Here is a 22,299-nt window from a genome sequence, read left to right as displayed (position 1 = left end):
GTGAAAGCTCAGCTTTTTTAATCATTTCAGAAAAAAACACAGAATTGCACATGTTTTCACATGCCTGAAATGAATTGCTAAATATTTGGGCTTGTTGGAATCCACATTTTTGGGGAAAATTCAGGATAAATTCCAAATTGATCCAGTATGTACACTACTCACAAAAAGTTAGGGATATTTGGCTTATGGGTAAAAATTCAGGATGAACCTAAAATGCACTCAAGCCTTTATAGGTGAACTTAATGTGACCTTCTCTAAACTTTTGAATGCACATGTCCAACTGTTTAATGCTTCAGTACTTTTTGCACAACTTGATGTTCAAAGAGCTTAACAGCAAAATTCATAATGGCAACGGCAAAATCGCTCCAATAAATTTACTGGTTCAATTAGAATTAGTATTTAAACAGTCCTCCTCATCATGCTATTCACATTTTGAGATAATGAGATCAAGGCCACACCTAACAATTGATCAGCCTTTTCAAGGCTTCATGCAGGATGTTCTCAGGCAGAAATGGCCACTGAGCTTAGAGTGTCATCAGCAGGTTGTAACAAATATACAGAGAACTGGAGTCAAAGAATGGCATAGAAGTGGATGTCCTTTGGCCACATCCCACACTGATGGCCGGTTTATTGTGAACAATTCTCTGTGGAATAGTGTTGAGTGCAAATATTCAAAAAGCAAATTTTTATTGCGAATTTCGGCACTTTGAGAATTCGCGAATATTTTGAATATAGTGCTATATATTTGTAATGACGAATATATATATTTTTTTAACACATTACACATCAGGTGATCATCCCTCCCTTCTTCTAGCTTGTGGGCCAATGAGAAGGCTTTGTCACAGCTTAGCAACATCCCTAGCAACCAATAGAAAAGTTGCCTGCCCCTTACTTTACAAGTTGCACGTATTGCGAAAAAATATGCGCATCCTTAATTGCTGAAAATTCGCAAGCGCAAATATATTGGAGCACTCTATCTGCATATAAAGCTATTCTAATGTTCTGCCATGTAAACCATTTTCTCCTGTCTCAGGAAACTTATACCAGCTTGAAAAATGTAGCATAAGTGACATTGAATGATACATTGCCGATTTTCGCAATCAAGAATATAATCTCGAATTTGCGAATATATGACGAATATTCTACAAAATATTCACAAAATATTGCAAATTCGAATATTGCTCCTGCTGCTCATCACTATGGTGGAACCGGATGATGAATGCCACACAACTCATTTACATCAGTGTGGTCTGTGTGCTAGATGACCTGCAAGGATACCTGACCACACCACCAGGCACAGGTGTCATCGTCTTGCATTGGCCAGGGAGCAACTATGTTGGACGAGGGACCAGGGGGCCTCAGTGCTGTTCACTGACTAAAGTCGATTCATTTTGAGCAGAAATGATGGCCACCAGTGAAGTTGGAGACGTCAAGGAGAGCGATATGCATCAGCCACTGTTGTCACCAGACAAACCTTTGGTGGTGGTGATGGTGTTACAGTGTGGACAGGTGTGTCTAGTAAATACAAAACTGTCCTACACTTTGTGAATGGTACAGTGACAAGCCCATACTACATGAATAACATCATTAATCCAGTCATTGTGCCTCTGCATGAACAACACAGGCCTAATTTCATCTTTATGGTTGACAATGCGCCAGTTCATCAAGGTCGCATCATTAGGGAATGGCTGCTGGAGACTGGGCTACCTCAAATGGAGTGGCCTGCACATTCTCCAGGCCTGAATCCCATGAATGGGATCACCTGAGTCTCAGTGTAGAGGCTTGTAACTGTGTACCCCAGAACCTCAATGACCTGAGGGCCGCCCTTCAAGAAGAGTGAGATGACATGCCTCAGCAGACAATAAGTCAACTTGTGAAAAGCATGAGACATCGTTGTCAAGCTATAATTGATTTTTTTTAAAGTAACTGACCATGCATCTCTATAGTGTAGTGGTTAGAGTTCTTGGCTGTAATGTAGAAGGTTGTGAGTTCAAATCCCGCCAGAAACATTTTAGAAATAGAGGCTAAATAAAATTTATATATAGAGAGAGAAACATACTTCTGATATATATGAATGCATAATATGTCGGAAACTCCTACTAATGTTTTAGCCATAATATATTATGGCTACAAATGTAGATATATGTTTAAATTTCATTTAGCCTCTATTTCTGACAGGATTCGAACTTACAAGCTTCTACATTACAGCCAAGAATCTTAACCACTACACTATGGAGCTGCATGGCCAGTTACTTTAAAAAAATAAAAATATGAGACTTCTGCTGCATGGGAATACTTACTAGCAGTAAGTATTCCTATACAGCAGAAGTCTCATTTTTTTAAAAAATTTTCCAAGTATTTGGCCATGCAGCTCTATAGAGTAGTGGATAAGATTCTTGGCTGTAATGTAGAAGGTTGCGAGTTCGAATCCCACCAGGAACTTTTTAGAAATAGAGGCTAAATTAGATTTAAATACACTGGGTGTCCCCAAGCACTGACTCCATATATGGACTTAGCTATATATGGAGTCAAGGCAGGGACTCCTAAGCCGAACTAGAGTCCCGACACCCTCCCCTCTTCAGAGCAGGGGCTGCCTGGTTTAATTCTCGGGTTCTCCCCTTGACTTCCATTGTGCTCAGATGCTCTGTAGAGCACCTGAGCATCGGAAAGTGTTCTACATGAGCACTTTGGTGCTCAACCAACACTACCCACTAACCATCTGTATTATATATATGAGATAACTATCTAATAGAATTGAAAAAGGATCCAGATGATTCAGCAAAGCACAGAGCATAGCAATGACGCTGCTCTCTCTCTCTCAGTACTGCAGAAAATGGCTGCTGTGAAGTTTCTTATATAGTAAGGGGTAGGCAACTTTCCTATTGGTTGCTAGGGATGTTGCTAAGCTCAGACAAAGATATTGCAGCCTTCTCATTGGCCCACAAGCAAGAAGCAGTGAGCACGGATGAAAAGAAATCTAGAATATTCGCGATTACGAAGAAATAGCACTATATTCTACATGCAGATATTCGCGATAAAAATTAGCGATTTGAATATTCGCTATTAACACTATTGGTAACCTCAAACTGTTCAATAAGTGGTTTTTCAAACCCAGAGTACAGTAGCTAACTAGGCTTTCTCTCTATGTCTTTCTTTCTCTCATTCTCCTGAAACAAATCACAAAAATGTCAGGTTTGTTAGAATCCAAGATTTTTGGGAAATTCAGGACAAATTCCAAACCAGTAGAATCGCTTCATCCATACTTAGTTTTAGCTATATGTTTAAGGGTCCTTTCACATGTCCGTAGAATGGGTCTGGATCCGTTCCACAATGTTGCGGAACGAATCGGAACCCATTCATTTTCCATGGGCCCAGAAGAGATGCGGACAGCACACAGTGTCTTCCGGTCCGCGGCTCCTGAAAAAAATAGAACATGTTCTATTCCTGTCCGCAATTGCGGACAAGAATAGGCAGTTCTATGGGGGTGCCGGCCGGGTGTATTGCGGATCATACATTAATACATTACGGATGTGTGACCCTAACATTGCAGTTCTACATGTTAAAACTTTTTCTTTTTATTCTTTCAGCTATGTGGAAAGCCAGCGCCATACTATACAAGTGGATTATGTAGAGTATATGGATGAACTGGCTACACTCGCTGGTGTAAAGCCTAATATATTCAGAATGTTCTTTACAGATCCTTGGTTGGCTTTGCATGTGTTTTTTGGACCTTGTACTCCTTACCAATATCGGCTTACAGGACCTGGGAAGTGGAGTGGTGCCAGAGAAGCCATTCTGACTCAGTGGAAGCGTATTATAAAGCCAACTCAGACCAGAGTTCTTGAAAATAGCACTGTAAACATGTCTATTCCATTGATGCTGATAGTCTGTGCAGCTTTAATTGTTTTGACAGCTCTTTTCCTACATTTTTAACTAGACAATTCTTTAATGTATTCAGTACATAAAACTTGTATCTCCAAATTTATCTAAGACTAATCATTCTATAGAAAAATCTGTTCAACTATGAAAGACATTTTTTAATCATTCATAACATGTTATTGTTAAATCATGCAATATTAGTATATATATATATATCCATAACATGTTGTTTTGTTGCATGTTTTGTGAGTAATCCGCAAAAAGTCTTCAGATTTATGCATAGCAATTGGCCTTTTTATTTATTCTAATGAAAAATGTAGTCAGCTACTAGAAATGATCAAATAAATTTGTAAACAAATCAAATAAATTTAGAATTTCCTAAAAATTCAGTTTCCAAATTGGCCGTCAGGTTTGTTTATAATGTCTTGCAGTCAGGTTCACGGGCCATCAGGAGAGACTATATAGACGTGTCATAGACACTATACGATCCCAAGCAGAGACTCCATGTGTTTTATTCGCTTATCTACTGATGTGGCAGGAGGGGACCTCCCTGTCCCTCACGCAGTAATTTAAACACACGATATATAGCAAGTGTAGGGTGTTACAACTACTACCCCTTTGCAGCCACACATCGCCTGACTTGTCTGCCAGGTTCTATAATTTACTGTTGCTGCTCCCAAGAAAGGGAGCATTTTTGGACTGCTTGGTCAGAGCAAGCCATTGCTTTTTCTGATACTATTGTGTGTATATAAACACGGGCAGGCATCTGCCCCCATTAACCCTTTCTACCCCGGGTCAGTTTTCACCTTCCTGCCCAGGCCATTTTTTGCAAAGCTAACATGAGTCACTTTATGTGGCAATAACTTTGGAACACTTTTACTTATCCAAGCCATTCACAATGTACTTCATGACAGTCATAAATTTGACTCAATATATTTAACCTTTATTTATGAAAAAATCACAAATTTTCCCAAAAATTAAAAAAATTCACAATTTTAAAAATGTCAGTTTCTCTGTTTCTTAAATACTTATATTTATTACTTAACATTTCCTATATGTCTACTTTATGATGGCATCATTTTGTAAATGTCATTTTATTTTTTTAGGATGTTAGAGGGCTTTGAAATTTAGTTGCACTTTTTCGATTTTCTTGAAACATTAAAAAAATTTTTTCCAATAAATGACCCCATTTCAGAAACTACTGAGGTTATTTAAAACAGATTTTACACACTTTGCTAACCTTTTGGGTGTTCCACAAGAATTAAATTAAAATGGAGATGGAAAATAAAAATTTAGCTTTTTTGGCAGATTTTACATTTTTAGCCATATTTTCCTGTAACACAGAAAGAGTTAACAGCTAAACAAAAGTCAATATTTATTACCCTGATTCTGCAGTTTAAAGAAACACCTAATTTGTGGTCGTGAACTGCTGTAGGGCACAGAGGGCAGTCAGCAACATATGGATTTTGGAGGGCAGTTTTCAAAGGAATAATTTTAATGCGCCATGTTTCAATTGAAGACCGCCTGATGCACCACTACAGTAAAAAATCCCCAAAAGTTACCCATTCTAGAAACTACACCCCTCAGAGAATCTTTCAAGGCATTTAGTGAGCACTTTGACACCAAAGGTAATTCATGGAATTGTCTGTGAATATAAAAAAAATATGTTTTTTTTCTAGAAACAATGATTTTACACTCATATTTTTCACTTTCACAAGGAGGAACTGGAGAAAATACACCCCATAATGTGTTGCCCGTTTTCTCCTGATTACGGCAATACCCCCATATGTGCTTGTATACTGATATATGGGCGTACCACAGGGGTTAGAAGGAAATGAGCGCCAAATGGCAAACGGAGGGTAGATTTCTCCTGTTTAATTGACAGACACCATCTTACAATCAAACACACCCTTATTTACCCCTACACTGGGAACCCCAAAAAGTGACCCCATTTTGGAAACTACACCCCCTCAGAGAATCTTTCAAGGCATGTAGTGAGCACTTTGGCCCCAAGGGTGTTTCATTGAATTGCCTGTGAATAGGGATGAGCGAACCCGAACTGTATAGTTCGGGTTCGTACCGAATTTTGGGGTGTCCGTGACACGGACCCGAACCTGAACATTTTCGTAAAAGTCCGGGTTCGGGTTCGGTGTTCGGCGCTTTCTTGGCGCTTTTTGAAAGGCTGAAAATCAGCCAATCAACAAGCGTCATACTACTTGCCCCAAGAGGCCATCACAGCCTTGCCTACTATTGGCATGGCTGTGATTGGCCAGTGCATCATGTGACCCAGCCTCTATATAAGCTTGGGTCACATAGCGCTGCACATCACTCTGCTGATTCAAGCGTAGGGAGAGGTTGCTGCTGCGACGTTAGGGCGAGATTAGGCAGATTAACTCCTCCAAAAGACTTAATTCAGTGATCGATCTCCAGCTGTGGATCATTGAAGTGCTGATATTGAATTGCTCACTTTTTTTAGGCTGCCCAGAGCGTTTTTATATCACTTTTTTTCTGGGGTGATCGGCGGCCATTTTGTGGCTTGTGGTGCGCCAGCACAAGCTACCACCAAGTGCATTTAACCATCAATAGAGTGGTTATTTTTTGCTATATCCTACATCAGGTGCAGGCTGAGCCTGTGTCACCCAAGTGCATTTAACCATCAATAGTGTAGTTATTTTTTGGCCATATACTACATCAGGTGCAGGCTGAGCCTGTGTCACCCAAGTGCATTTAACCATCAATAGTGTGGTTATTTTTTGGCCATATACTACATCAGGGGCAAGTTGAGCCTGTCACCCAGCGCCTAAAAAATAGCCCTGACATTTATATTCCTCCAAATCAGTACTGTTTTAGCTGGTCAAGTTATTTGTAGTGACCGTAAAAGCACAGTTTTTGTTCTGGGTTGAAAAACTATTCCCAAATTTGCCATTCTCAAAATTAGTAGTTTCTGCTATATCAGGCCTACTTTAAATCTATCCCAAAAAGGGTATATTAGATTCAAGGTGCTGATGGTGTCATTCTGAAAAACTTAACACACACACTATAGTGCAGATACAAGTCTAATTCTGTGATTAAAGGTATACCTGTCACACAGCGCCTAAAAAATAGGCCTGACATTTATATTCCTCCAAATCAGTACTGATTTAGCTGGTCAAATTATTTGTAGTGACTGTAAAAGCACAGTTTTTGTTCTGGGTTGAAAAACTATTCCCAAATTTGCCATTTTCAAAATTGTGGTGAACGGGAACAATGAGGAAAACATCTAGTAAGGGACGCGGACGTGGACATGGTCGTGGTGGTGTTAGTGGACCCTCGGGTGCTGGGAGAGGACGTGGCCGTTCTGCCACAGCCACACGTCCTAGTGAACCAACTACCTCAGGTCCCAGTAGCCGCCAGAATTTACAGGGATATTTGGTGGGGCCCAATGCCGTTCTAAGGATGGTAAGGCCTGAGCAGGTACAGGCATTAGTCAATTGGGGGGCCGACAGTGCATCCAGCACGTTCACATTATCTCCCACCCAGTCTTCTGCAGAAAGTGCACAGATGGCGCATGAAAACCAAGCCCATCAGTCTGTCACATCAACCCCATGCATATCAGGGAAACTGTCTGAGCCTCAAGTTATGCAGCAGTCTCTTATGCTGTTTGAAGACTCTGCTGCCAGGGTTTCCCAAGGGCATCCACCTAGCCCTTCCCCAGGGGTGGAAGAGATAGAATGCACTAACGCACAACCACTTATGTTTCCTGATGATGAGGACATGGGAATACCACCTCAGCACATCTCTGATGATGACGAAACACAGGTGCCAACTGCTGCGTCTTTCTGCAGTGTGCAGACTGAACAGGAGGTCAGGGATCAAGACTGGGTGGAAGACGATGCAGGGGACGATGAGGTCCTAGACCCCACATGGAATGAAGGTCGTGCCACTGACTTTCAGAGTACGGAGGAAGAGGCAGTGGTGAGACCCAGCCAACAGCGTAGCAAAAGAGGGAGCAGTGGGCAAAATCAGAACACCCGCCGCCAAGAGACTCCGCCTGCTACTGACCGCCGCCATCTGGGACCGAGCACCCCAAAGGCAGCTTCAAGGAGTTCCCTGGCATGGCACTTCTTCAAACAATGTGCTGACGACAAGACCCGAGTGGTTTGCACGCTGTGCCATCAGAGCCTGAAGCGAGGCATTAACGTTCTGAACCTTAGCACAACCTGCATGACCAGGCACCTGCATGCAAAGCATGAACTGCAGTGGAGTAAACACCTTAAAAACAAGGAAGTCACTCAGGCTCCCCCTGCTACCTCTTCTGCTGCTGCCGCCTTGGCCTCTTCCTCCGCCTCTGGAGGAACGTTGGCACCTACCGCCCAGCAAACATGGGATGTACCACCAACACCACCACCTGCGTCACCAAGCATCTCAACCATGTCACACGGCAGCGTTCAGCTCTCCATCTCACAAACATTTGAGAGAAAGTGTAAATTCCCACCTAGCCACCCTCGATCCCTGGCCCTGAATGCCAGCATTTCTAAACTACTGGCCTATGAAATGCTGTCATTTAGGCTGGTGGACACAGACAGCTTCAAACAGCTCATGTCGCTTGCTGTCAAACAGTATGTTGTTCCCAGCCGCCACTACTTCTCCAAGAGAGCCGTGCCTTCCCTGCACAACCAAGTGTCCGATAAAATCAAGTGTGCACTGCGCAACGCCATCTGTGGCAAGGTCCACCTAACCACAAATACGTGGACCAGTAAGCACGGCCAGGGACACTATATCTCCCTAACTGCACACTGGGTAAATGTAGTGGTGGCTGGGCCCCAGGCGGAGAGCTGTTTGGCGCACGTCCTTCCGCCGCCAAGGATCGCAGGGCAACATTCTTTGCCTCCTGTCTCCTCCTCCTCCTACTCAGCTTCCTCCTCCTCTTCTTCCACCTGCTCATCCAGTCAGCCACACACCTTCACCACCAACTTCAGCACAGCACGGGGTAAACGTCAGCAGGCCGTTCTGAAACTCATATGTTTGGGGGACAGGCCCCACACCGCACAGGAGTTGTGGCGAGGTATAGAACAACAGACCGACGAGTGGTTGCTGCCGGTGAGCCTCAAGCCCGGCCTGGTGGTGTGTGATAATGGGCGAAATCTCGTTGCAGCTCTGGGACTAGCCGGTTTGACGCACATCCCTTGCCTGGCGCATGTGCTGAATTTGGTGGTGCAGAAGTTCATTCGCAACTACCCCGACATGTCAGAGCTGCTGCATAAAGTGCGGGCCGTCTGTTTGCGCTTCCGGCGTTCACACCCTGCCGCTGCTCGCCTGTCTGCGCTACAGCGTAACTTCGGCCTTCCCGGTCACCGCCTCATATGCGACGTGCCCACCAGGTGGAACTCCACCTTGCACATGCTGGACAGACTGTGCGAGCAGCAGCAGGCCATAGTGGAGTTTCAGCTGCAGCACGCACGGGTCAGTCGCACTGCGGAACAGCACCACTTCACCACCAATGACTGGGCCTCCATGCGAGACCTGTGTGCCCTGTTGCGCTGTTTCGAGTACTCCACCAACATGGCCAGTGGCGATGATGCCGTTATCAGCGTTACAATACCACTTCTATGTCTCCTTGAGAAAACACTTAGGGCGATGATGGAAGAGGAGGTGGCCCAGGAGGAAGAGGAGGAAGAGGGGTCATTTTTAGCACTTTCAGGCCAGTCTCTTCGAAGTGACTCAAAGGGAGGTTTTTTGCAACAGCAGAGGCCAGGTACAAATGTGGCCAGACAGGGCCCACTACTGGAGGACGAGGAGGACGAGGATGAGGAGGAGGTGGAGGAGGATGAGGATGAAGCATGTTCACAGAGGGGTGGCACCAAAAGCAGCTCGGAGCTATCACTGGTGCGTGGCTGGGGGCAAACACAGGACGGTGACGATACGCCTTCCACAGAGGACAGCTTGTCCTTACCTCTGGGCAGCCTGGCACACATGAGCGACTACATGCTGCAGTGCCTGTGCAACGACAGCAGAGTTGCCCACATTTTAACGTGTGCGGATTACTGGGTTGCCACCCTGCTGGATCCCCGGTACAAAGACAATGTGCCCACCTTACTTCCTACACTGGAGCGTGATAGGAAGATGCGCGAGTACAAGCGCACGTTGGTAGACGCGCTACTGAGTGCATTCCCAAATGTCACAGAAGAACCAGTGGAAGCCCAAGGCGAAGGCAGAGGAGGAGCAAGAGGTCGCTAACGCAACTGTGTCACGGCTAGCTCCTCTGAGGGCAGGGTTAGCATGGCAGAGGTTTTCTGAGAGATGCTAGGTTTTCTGAGAGATGCTATATTAGAGCATCTCAACGGAAATAAGCAAATAACGCCATATCAGCATGGCTTCGTGAGGGATCGGTCATGTCAAACTAATTTAATCGGTTTCTATGAGGAGGTAAGTTCTAGACTTGACAGTGGCGAATCAATGGATGTCGTATATCTGGACTTCTCCAAAGCATTTGACACTGTACCGCATAAAAGGTTAGTATATAAAATGAGAATGCTCGGACTGGGAGAAAACATCTGTATGTGGGTAAGTAACTGGCTGAGTGATAGAAAACAGAGGGTGGTTATTAACGGTACACACTCAGATTGGGTCACTGTCACTAGCGGAGTACCTCAGGGGTCAGTATTGGGCCCTATTCTCTTCAATATATTTATTAATGATCTTGTAGAAGGCTTGCATAGTAAAGTATCAATTTTCGCAGATGACACTAAACTGTGTAAAGTAATTTACACTGATGAGGACCATATACTACTACAGAGGGATCTGGATAGATTGGAGGCTTGGGCAGATAAGTGGCAGATGAGGTTTAACACTGATAAATGTAAGGTTATGCACATGGGAAGGAAAAATGCAAGTCACCCGTACATACTAAATGGTAAAACACTCGGTAACACTGACATGGAAAAGGATCTAGGAATTTTAATAAACAGCAAACTAAGCAGCAAAAACCAGTGTCAGGCAGCTGCTGCCAAGGCCAACAAGATAATGGGTTGCATCAAAAGGGGCATAGATTCCCGTGATATGAACATAGTCCTACCACTTTACAAATCGCTAGTCAGACCACACATGGAGTACTGTGTACAGTTCTGGGCTCCTGTAAACAAGGCAGACATAGCAGAGCTAGAGAGGGTTCAGAGGAGGGCAACTAAAGTAATAACTGGAATGGGGCAACTACAGTACCCTGAAAGATTATCAAAATTAGGGTTATTCACTTTAGAAAAAAGACGACTGAGGGGAGATCTAATTAATATGTATAAATATATCAGGGGTCAGTACAGAGATCTATCCCATCAGCTATTTATCCCCAGGACTGTGACTGTGACGAGGGGACATCCTCTGCGTCTGGAGGAAAGAAGGTTTGTACACAAACATAGAAGAGGATTCTTTACGGTAAGAGCAGTGAGACTATGGAACTCTCTGCCTGAGGAGGTGGTGATGGTGAGTACAATAAAGGAATTCAAGAGGGGCCTGGATGTGTTTCTAGAGCGTAATAATATTACAGGCTATAGCTACTAGAGAGGGGTCGTTGATCCAGGGAGTTATTCTGATTGCATGATTGGAGTCGGGAAGGAATTTTTATTCCCCTAAAGTGGAGAAAATTGGCTTCTACCTCACAGGGTTTTTTGCCTTCCTCTGGATCAACTTGCAGGATAACAGGCCGAACTGGATGGACAAATGTCTTTTTTCGGCCTTATGTACTATGTAACTATGTTACTATGTTAGAGATGTGGAAAAGTTTTGTCACCACGCCACAGCTAACTGCACCACCACCTCATACGGAACGTGTTAGCAGGAGGAAACATTTCACTAACATGGTGGAACAGTACCTGTGCACACCCCTCCACGTACTGACTGATGGTTCGGCCCCATTCAACTTCTGGGTCTCCAAATTGTCCACGTGGCCAGAGCTAGCCTTTTATGCCTTGGAGGTGCTGGCCTGCCCGGTGGCCAGCGTTTTGTCTGAACGTGTATTCAGCACGGCAGGGGGCGTCATTACAGACAAACGCAGCCGCCTGTCTACAGCCAATGTGGACAAGCTGACGTTCATAAAAATGAACCAGGCATGGATCCCACAGGACCTGTCCATCCCTTGTGCAGATTAGACATTAACTACCTCCCCTTAACCATATATTATTGTACTCCAGGGCACTTCCTCATTCAATCCTATTTTTATTTTCATTTTACCATTATATTGCGGGGCAACCCAAAGTTGAATGAACCTCTCCTCTGTCTGGGTGCCGGGGCCTAAATATGTGACAGTGGCCTGTTCCAGTGGTGGGTGACGTGAAGCCTGATTCTCTGCTATAACATGAAGACTGATTCTGTGCTGACATGAAGCCAGATTCTCTGTTACGGGACCTCTCTCCTCTGCCTGGCTGCCTGGGCCTAAATATGTGACAGTGGCCTGTTCCAGTGGTGGGTGACGTGAAGCTTGATTCTCTGCTATGACATGAAGACTGATTCTGTGCTGACATGAAGCCAGATTCTCTGTTACAGGACCTCTCTCCTCTGTCTGGGTGCCAGGGCCTAAATGTGTGACAGTGGCCTGTTCCAGTGGTGGGTGAAGTGAAGCCTGATTCTCTGCTATGACATGAAGACTGATTCTGTGCTGACATGAAGCCAGATTCTCTGTTACGGGACCTCTCTCCTCTGTCTGGGTGCCGGGGCCTAAATGTGTGACAGTGTCCTGTTCCAGTGGTGGGTGACGTGAAGCCTGATTCTCTGCTATGACATGAAGACTGACTCTGTGCTGACATGAAGCCAGATTCTCTGTTACGGGACCTCTCTCCTCTGTCTGAGTGCCAGGGCCTAAATGTGTGACAGTGGCCTCTTCCAGTGGTGGGTGACGTGAAGCCTGATTCTCTGCTATGACATGAAGACTGATTCTGTGCTGACATGAAGCCAGATTCTCTGTTACGGGACCTCTCTCCTCTGTCTGGGTGACAGGGCCTAAATGTGTGACAGTGGCCTCTTCCAGTGGTGGGTGACGTGAAGCCTGATTCTCTGCTATGACATGAAGACAGATTCTGTGCTGACATGAAGCCAGATTCTCTGTTACGGGACCTCTCTCCTCTGTCTGGGTGCCGGGGCCTAAATATGTGTCAGTGGCCTGTTCAAGTGGTGGGTGACGTGAAGCCTGATTCTCTGCTATGACATGAAGACTGATTCTGTGCTGACATGAAGCCAGATTCTCTGTTACAGGACCTCTCTCCTCTGTCTGGGTGCCAGGGCCTAAATGTGTGACAGTGGCCTGTTCCAGTGGTGGGTGACGTGAAGCCTGATTCTCTGCTATGACATGAAGACTGATTCTGTGCTGACATGAAGCCAGATTCTCTGTTACGGGACCTCTCTCCTCTGTCTGGGTGCCGAGGCCTAAATATGTGACATTGGCCTGTTCCAGTGGTGGGTGACGTGAAGCCTGATTTTCTGCTATGACATGAAGACTGATTCTGTGCTGACATGAAGCCAGATTCTCTGTTATGGGACCTCTCTCCTCTGTCTGGGTGCCAGGGCCTAAATGTGTGACAGTGGCCTGTTCCAGTGGTGGGTGACGTGAAGCCTGATTCTCTGCTATGACATGAAGACTGATTCTGTGCTGACATGAAGCCAGATTCTCTGTTACGGGACCTCTCTCCTCTGTCTGGGTGCCAGGGCCTAAATGTGTGACAGTGGCCTGTTCCAGTGGTGGGTGACGTGAAGCCTGATTCTCTGCTATGACATGAAGACTGATTCTGTGCTGACATGAAGCCAGATTCTCTGTTACGGGACCTCTCTCCTCTGTCTGGGTGCCGGGGCCTAAATATGTGACAGTGGCCTGTTCCAGTGGTGGGTGACGTGAAGCCTGATTCTCTGCTATGACATGAAGACTGATTCTCTGCTGACATGAAGACAGATTCTCTGCTATGGCATGAAGAGACTGATTCTCTGCTGACATGAAGCCAGATTCTCTGCTATGGCATGAAGAGACATTCTCTGCTGACGTGAAGCCAGATTCTCTGCTATGGGACTTCTGTCTAATTGATATTGGTTAATTTTTATTTTTTTTATTTTTATTTGAATTAATTTCCCTATCCACATTTGTTTGCAGGGGATTTACCTACATGTTGCTGCCTTTTGCAGCCCTCTAGCTCTTTCCTGGGCGGTTTTACAGCCTTTTTAGTGCCAAAAAGTTCGGGTCCCCATTGACTTCAATGGGGTTCGGGTTCGGGACGAAGTTCGGGTCGGGTTCGGATCCCGAACCCGAACATTTCCGGGAAGTTCGGCCGAACTTCTCGAACCCGAACATCCAGGTGTTCGCTCAACTCTAGCTGTGAATATGGAAAATTTATTTTTTTTCTAGATAAAATGACTTTACACCCAATTTTTTCACTTTCACGAGTGGGAACTGGAGAAAATACACCCCATAATTTGTTGCCCGTTTTCTCCTGATTACATAAATACCCTATATGTGCTTGTATACTGCTATATGGGCGTACCACAGGGGTTAGAAGGAAAGGAGCACCAAATGGCTGACGGAGAGCAGATTTCTCCTGTTTAATTGACAGACACCATCTTACAATCGAACACACCCTTATTTACCCCTAGACTAGAAACCCTCAAAAAATGACTTCATTTTGGAAACTACACCCCTCAAAGAATCTTTAAAGACATGTAGTGAGCACTTTGGCTCCAAGATTGTTTCATGGAATTGGCTTTGAATATGGAAAATTACTTTTTTTTCTAGAAAAAATGACTTAACGCCCAATTTTTTCACTTTCACAAGGGGGAACTGGAGAAAATACACCCCATAATGTGTTGCCCATTTTCTTCTGATAACAGCAATACCCCATGTGTGCTTGTATACTGCTATATGGGCGTACCACAGGGGTAAGAAGGAAAGGAGCATCAAATGGCTGACGAAGGGCAGATTTCTCCTGATTTATTGACAGGCACCCTCTTACAATCGAACACACCCTTATTCACCCCTACAGGGGGAACCCCAAAAAAGTGACCCCATTCTGAAAACTACACCCCTCAAGGAATTGTTCCAGGCATGTAGTGAGCACTTTGGCCCCAAGGGTGTTTCATAGAATTAGGAAACACTTGACTGTGAAAATGAAAAATTACATTTTTTTCTAGAAAAAAAGACTTTACGCTCAAATTTTTCACTTTCACAAGGGGTTAAGGAAGAAAATGCACCCCAGTATGTGTTACCCATTTTTGACTCCATATGTGCTTGTAGCTCGCTGTATTGGTGCACAGCAAGCAATCTATAAAATATGGATTTTGCAAGCAGCCCTGAATAGACAGACATGGATTTTAGGTGCCATGTCTCATTAAAAAAATTCCTAAGCTCCCCAGCAATTAAAAACCCCAAGAAGTGACCCCATTTTAGAAAGTGCACCCCTGTACGACCAAGTGGTGGAAAGGGTACTTTTCAGCAAAAGAGGTGTCTCACAGAAGGCAGAAACACTTGACAAAGGATTTTAAAGCACACAAATCTAAAAATGAAATATTACAACCAGACCCCAATTTTTCCCTTTAACAAGGGGTTAAAGGAGAAAATGCACCCTAGTATGTGTTACCCATTTTCTCCCCATTATTCCAACACCCCATATGTGCTTGTAGCTCGCTGTATTGGCGCACAGTAAGCAGTAAAATATGGATTTTGCATCCGCTCTGAATAGAAAGACATGGATTTTAGGTGCCATGTCTCATTTAAAAAATTTCGGGGGGGGGGGGGGGGGGGGACCGTGGCTAGACCACCGAGATACATGGCTGCATAGTTGAGGCGCTGCGGCATCAAACACCAAGATGAGAAGCAACATCATTGCCCCTTTGTCCGCATCCATACAAGAGTTTGCAGGCCTATATTGACAGATATGGATTTTAGGTGCCGTGTCTCATTTTAAAAATTTCTGAGGTCCCCAGAAATTAAAAACCCCAAGACATGACCCCATTTTGGAAAGTGCACCCCTGTACAAACATGTTAAGTGGTGGAAAGGGTACTTTTGAGCAAATAGGTGTCTCCCAAAAGGCAGAAACACTTGTCAAAGGATTTTAAAGCACACAAATTAAAAAATTTAATATTACAACCATATAAAAAAATTGTGGGGGGGGGGCGTGTCTAGACCACCGAGATACATGGCTGCATAGTTGAGGCGCTGCAGCATCAAGCACCAAGATAAGAAGCAACATCCTTGCCCCTTTGTCCGCATCCATACAAGACCTAGAAGATAGGGTGCAACACATGGAGAACAAAATGGGAGAATATGCAGGTTCACAAAATACCGTAATTGATGTGCATAATTATATGGCAGAGGAAGTTAAGGCGCTAAAAGCAAAAATGGCAGATAGGGAGGATCGCTCCTGCCGTAATAAAATCAAGTTCAGTGGAATCCCAGAAACAGTGGCCCCCAGCGAGCAACAACCCTTCCTCCATAAGCTCTTCTGCTTACTCATTCCAGATATAACATCTCAGGAAATGATTATAAATAGAGCACAGAGGGTGCCAAAACACACAATTCTCGGATAAAGATGTTCCACGATATACGTTTGCACGAATCCACTTTTTCCACACCAAAGAGGCTCTGATGATGGCGGCATGTAGGTGCAAAAATGTACCACCACCTTACCAGTCAGTTAAGCTATTTGCTGACCTCTCCTCGGCCACACTCCGCCAACGCAGAAATCATATCCCCATCACGACAACTTTACGGGGCCACAACATCGCATACCACTGGGGATATCCACTGAAATTACTTATCTCTGTAGACGACGTCAATTATGTGGTGAAATCTTGCGAAGAGGGAAAGAAACTCCTCACCGAATGGAAAATCCCCATAGAGCAACAGAGAGACAAAGGTAAACATAGAAACATAGAATGTGTCGGCAGATAAAAACCATTTGGCCCATCTAGTCTGCCCAATATACTGAATACTATGAATAGCCCTATCTTATATGAAGGATGGCCTTATGCCTATCCCATGCATGCTTAAACTCCTTCACTGTATTTGCAGCTACCACTTCTGCAGGAAGGCTATTCCATGCATCCACTACTCTCTCAGTAAAGTAATACTTCCTGATATTACTTTTAAACCTTTGCCCCTCTAATTTAAAACTATGTCCTCTTGTAGCAGTTTTTATTCTTTTAAATATTCTCTCCTCTTTTACCTTGTTGATTCCCTTTGTGTATTTAAAAGTTTCTATCATATCCCCTCTGTCTCGTCTTTCCTCCAAGCTATACATGTTAAGGTCCTGTAATCTTTCCTGGTAAGTTTTATCCTGCAATCCATGTACTAGTTTAGTAGCTCTTCTCTGAACTCTCTCCAAAGTATCAATATCCTTCTGGACATATGGTCTCCAGTACTGCGCACAATACTCCAAATGAGGTCTCACTAGTGCCCTGTAGAGCGGCATGAACACCTCCCTCTTTCTACTGGTAATGCCTCTCCCTATACACCCAAGCATTCTGCTAGTATTTCCTGCTGCTCTATGACATTGTCTGCCTACCTTTAAGTCTTCTGAAATAATGACCCCTAAATCCCTTTCCTCAGATACTGAGGTTAGGACTGTATCACTGATTTTGTATTCTGCTCTTGGGCTTTTACGCCCCAGGTGAATTATCTTGCACTTCTCAACATTAAATTTTAGTTGCCAGATTTTAGACCATTCCTCTAGTTTTCCTAAATCCTTTTCCATTTGGTGTATCCCTCCAGGAACATCAACAATGCTACAAATCTTTGTGTAACGGGGCGCTGAAGGCGCACTTGGTCATGAGCCGCAGACCTGCTGCTTAGCTTCGGGAGCGAGGATCTGTGTTTGGCCTCGTTCCCAGCGCGGCTTTGCTAGCTGGGAGTCTTCCTGCTCCTAGGTCTGCCTTGAGCGCCGAGCTAATACCTCGGTGCTCGACTTGTCTGTCTGTCGGTCATGTGACGCTGGACAAGTCACATGACCCTCACTCCCCACTATAAATATAGGCGGCCTGCTGGCTACAGGTTGCCTGTGATTTTCATCCTATAGGCTTTGTACTTTATTGTTATTTAGCTACCTTTGGAATTGAACCTCGATCCGCCTCTTGACACCTCATCTGCCTGCTCCCTGTACCTTGACGCTACTGCTTGGATTTTGACCTCGGCTTGTTTACGGATTTGTCTTTGCCTCTTCCCTTGTTCTGACGTGACTTCCTGGACTGACCTCGCCTAGTTGACCCGCCTCGCCTTCCGTTTTTGTTCTACCTCTTGTTTGCTTATTGTAACTTCTCAGTGTCCTCTTCTCTGCTGTCTCTTTCTATCTGCTTGCACTTAGTAGGTTAGGGACTGTCGCCCAGTTGCGCTCCGTCACCTAGGGTGCGTGGTGCAAGTAGGCAGGGACAGGGGACCGGGTGGCAGCTCAGGGGGTGCACCTCCGCTCTATCTTGATTCCCGTGACTCTACCCGTGACACTTTGTGTCATCAGCAAAAAGACACACCTTACCATCGAGGCCTTCTGCAATTTCGCTGATAAAGATATTAAACAATATGGGTCCCAGAACAGATCCCTGAGGTACCCCACTGATAACAAGACCATGGTCTGAATATACTCCATTGACTACAACCCTCTGTTGTCTGTCCCTCAGCCACTGCCTAATCCATTAAACAATATGGGAGTCCACACACAAAGACTGCAATTTATTGCTAAGCCTTTTATGTGGGACAGTATCAAAAGCCTTACTAAAGTCCAGATAAGCGATGTCTACTGCACCTCCGCTATATATTATTTTATTCACCCAATCAAAAAAATCTATAAGATTAGTTTGATATGATCTTCCTGAAGTAAACCCATGCTGTTTTTCATCTTTCAATCCATGGGATTTTAGATGTTCCACAATCCTCTCCTTAAGGCCTCATGCACACAACCGTTGTTGGGTTCCGTGTCCGTTGTTCCATTTTCCGTGATTTTCTGCGGACCCATTGACTTTCAATGGGTCCGTTGAAAACTCGGAAAATGCACCGTTTTTTCATCCGCGTCCGTGATCCGTGTTTCCAGTCCGTCAAAAAAATATGACCTGTCCTATTTTTTTTCACGGACAACGGTTCGCGGACCCATTCAAATCAATGGGTCCGCAAAAATCACGGATGCACAACCGTTTGTCATCCGCGTCCGCGTCCGTTTTATTAATCTTTAACATGGCAAAACTGTCTGCCAGATTTGTGCCAAATAAAATAAAAAAATAATAATTTCAATACAGGAAGGAAGCTTCAGGTCATAGGTTACCTCATAGCAGTTTGCTAGTGACCTGTGGTGATACTGCTTGTGTGGTGTTTGGTGGAGCATATTATATGTTTTTTTGAACATGCCTAAATGGAATGTCGAAAAATTAATTACTCTGGTACAGGAGAGGCCAGAGCTTTGGGACAGCAGGCTTAATGTCTACCATGACAAAGTCCGCAAGGAGGTCTCGTGGGAGAAAGTGGCCCGTTCCATGAGGCGTGTAGAATGGCAAAAAGCCGATGCCAGAGGCCGGGCAGATTTAGGTAAGTGCCAGCAATGTTATTGCACTGTCCTGGCCCCAGTCTTGTCACTTTTGAACTTGCTATTAATTCCATGATGTCTTAATAACTGCTTACGAGCGTGGAACACGGAGGTGAGCGTTCTGCCGTATCCCAGCCTGGCATCCTCTTTTATTGCTATGATGTGGTGTGCTTTGTGTCGACGATGAAGTACAGTCAGACACTGGTATAGATCATACTAGTGTATTACGGTACTGCAGTGGCGGCTCGAAGCGCACAGCGTCATAGCAACCAATGATGGCGTGAACTCCTGTTCTCAACAGGATGCTAGGCCGTGATACTGCGGAACGCTTAGCTCCATGTTCATAAACTGTATATTTAAATTGCCTGCCTTAATTTATATAGGTCTCTATATGGATTTTCCAAAAGAATTGTAAAATATATACCATATACTCCTACCATTGGGTGTATTTTAAAGGCCTGGCCCTAGCTATGATACTGTAAACTGTAGTAATGGATACTATGCATGTGCACCTGCTAGTTGTTGGCACTTGTTCTAGTTTTAATTGAGCATACAATAGTTGGTACTTAACGCATATTGTGCCTAAATTTACATACCAATGGCTAGAACAATTTTTGAATGGTTTCATGAACGTATTTCATTAGTATAGCCACACTGGCACTACTGTAGCATGTGGTGTATTTTCATCCATTTTATACTTTTTTTCCATAATCTTTTTTTTTCCCTTCTAAAAATCTAAGCTTGTATTTTTTTATTTTCAAAATAGTAAAGCAGACCAAGACCCAGTGGAACAGCTCAATGATCGTGGACGCAGTGGTGAAGGTGGAGCCAGAAAAAGGCCCTATATATACACGGCCCAATTGGAGTTCCCTAAACCAGTCATGGATTTGAGGCCGTAAGTATGTTTATTATGGTGTTTGACTATTGATCATCTCTCACCTCTGTATAGGTCCAATTTTTTCAAACCCAAAAAAACACACCAACGAACACCCACGCTCTTCAGCAGTCTGACGAGTCAACACAAGCACATCGCACCTGGCCTGCCCTCTGCCGTCTCTCTTCCTCCTGTGTGCCACTTTATGTTAAATATAGTCACAGATATTTGATGGGATAGAGTGCTATCAGTGCTGGAAATGAGAAGGGAGATGACACTTGTGCACTGCACATATTTTCTCATCATACAGCTGATTGGCATATATTTTGCCAGGTGTTTGTACATCGTCAATATGATAATGTGTACCTTTACATTGGATATCTTCAAAATATGATAAAGATTGTCCAAGGCCTTAGAAAAACTAGGTGCCTGAATAGTGTTTCCATTTTGGTATTGTTCTCTGTATTCCTTTGTTTTTGTACCTAAATGTTTGATTTTTTTTTTTTTATTTGAAAACAGGACCTCGTCGCAATAGATATTTCGTTAAACATTATTCGCAAGTTGTATTTCAAGGAAAAAAACTGTTTGTGATCAGTTTATAATAAAAAGGCACAATACTTTGTACTATTATACATTGATTAATGATGCACCAACTGCGTTCCTGCTGCAGAATTAGATTTTAAACTTCCACCATGGCCTTATGAAGCATTAGAAATGTTCTGGAAGTGGTATGTTTTAAACTTTAATATACAAAAACGAGTGTGACAGTGTACAAACACGTCCAATGCAGATGTACCAAATTTCAGCACTTGGTTAGCTCCTAGAATGTGTCCACCAGTTTTCGTCCAGGACATACCCAAACTACTATCATTGATCTTATATTTTGTTTAGAAAATTGTGTTGCTGCTCCCAATAGGAATCCTATGTGAATTTGTGTTTAGATGGATGTGTTACATTATCATCTCACATGGATTTTCCACATTTTCCATATTATGACTTGTAGACACTACGACTAGAGCACAACTACATTTTTTGTTTGGTTTAAAACCTAATGTAAAAAAAAATTTGGGAATACATAGATTTAATATATGTTTCTTTCTAATGTTTCCATACAGTACTGTGGACAGCTTGGATGATGATCCGGAGGAATCTGATGTGGGTGGGAGCGACACTCCAGCTGTTTTCTCCCCTGAAAGTAGCCCCACCCATACACAGGCTGAGGAGACGGAGCAGCCAACTGTTGCGCCGCCAACCCTTTCCCAGGGGACCATGGAGACGACCCAGCAGCCTCACCCAAGGCGGCGTCGAAGTGTCCCCCAGGCTTCCTCGGGCCAAGATACTCGAGAGCAAATTGACTCTCGAGTCATCGAATTTCTGGCCAAGAGGAGGAGTGAGGGACCTGAAGAAGCAATGGTGAGGGGCCTGGGTCCTTTACTAAGGGGCGTCCCTGCCCACAGATTTAGCCCTTGTGTGGCAGGGCTCGCTATGATCATCAAATTGTTTTCCTCCCCCTACGAGGAAGACATTGTCGCTGAAATCTACAATGTGAGGTGCAACATCCTTGCAGCGCGCTCACACCAGGCTTCGATGCCAAGCCAACCCCAACCCCAACACCATGGCCCACCTGTACCTGGCCCATCTTACCAGGTGGCACAGGAAACCAGCCGCCAACCTTCACATTTCTATCCTCAGGCTGCCACCTATGCCACTGCCCCACAGCAACAACCACAGGTTAGGCCAGGGAGTTCATTCCAGCCTGGTCCCTTTACCAGGGATTTATTTGAACTTTAGTGTTCTTTTTATGTTAAAGTTTATGTTGTGTTTTTTATTGTTTCATTGCCTTATTTGGGCCATCATACATTCTGTATAATCTCCATGGAGACCTTGGGTTTCCGAACTTTAAAAATTTACTACAACACAATGTGTCTTGATTTTATTTTACAAGCAAAAACAATTGTGACTGCAACCAAAACCCAAATAACTATGTGATGTGGCTTTACAACCAACTCAACCTTTGGATGGAGAAGTAGCAATAC

General features: G+C 44.2%; 2 protein-coding genes across 4 annotated transcripts in view; both read left to right on the top strand.

Annotated features, from left to right (window-relative positions):
* Positions 1–4,264, top strand: part of LOC120978499 (flavin-containing monooxygenase 5-like) — a 463,632-nt gene extending 459,368 nt beyond the window's left edge. For both annotated transcript variants that reach the window (XM_040406667.1, XM_040406666.1), the window contains exon 9: positions 3,588–4,264. In XM_040406667.1, the coding sequence (XP_040262601.1) occupies positions 3,588–3,933 (346 nt within the window). In that variant the 3' untranslated portion in view covers positions 3,934–4,264. The remainder of the gene's footprint in view (positions 1–3,587) is intronic.
* A 14,850-nt stretch (positions 4,265–19,114) lies between these two features.
* Positions 19,115–22,098, top strand: LOC120979063. 2 transcript variants are annotated; one of them, XM_040407588.1, is made up of 2 exons: positions 19,115–20,284; positions 21,379–22,098. In XM_040407588.1, exons 1-2 carry the CDS (start codon positions 20,271–20,273, stop codon positions 22,052–22,054), a joined length of 690 nt encoding a protein of 229 aa, XP_040263522.1. In that variant the 5' UTR covers positions 19,115–20,270; the 3' UTR covers positions 22,055–22,098. The 2 variants fall into 2 exon arrangements, with proteins under 2 accessions (XP_040263522.1, XP_040263524.1); XM_040407590.1 differs by lacking the exon at positions 19,115–20,284 and adding an exon at positions 20,772–20,991.
* Positions 22,099–22,299: the final 201 nt, after the last annotated feature.

This window comes from Bufo bufo, chromosome 9, assembly GCF_905171765.1.
Source record: "Bufo bufo chromosome 9, aBufBuf1.1, whole genome shotgun sequence".
Classification (NCBI taxonomy): domain Eukaryota; kingdom Metazoa; phylum Chordata; class Amphibia; order Anura; family Bufonidae; genus Bufo; species Bufo bufo.
The sequence above is the reverse complement of the archived record's forward strand: the minus strand, read 5'-3'. Positions and strand labels throughout refer to the sequence as shown.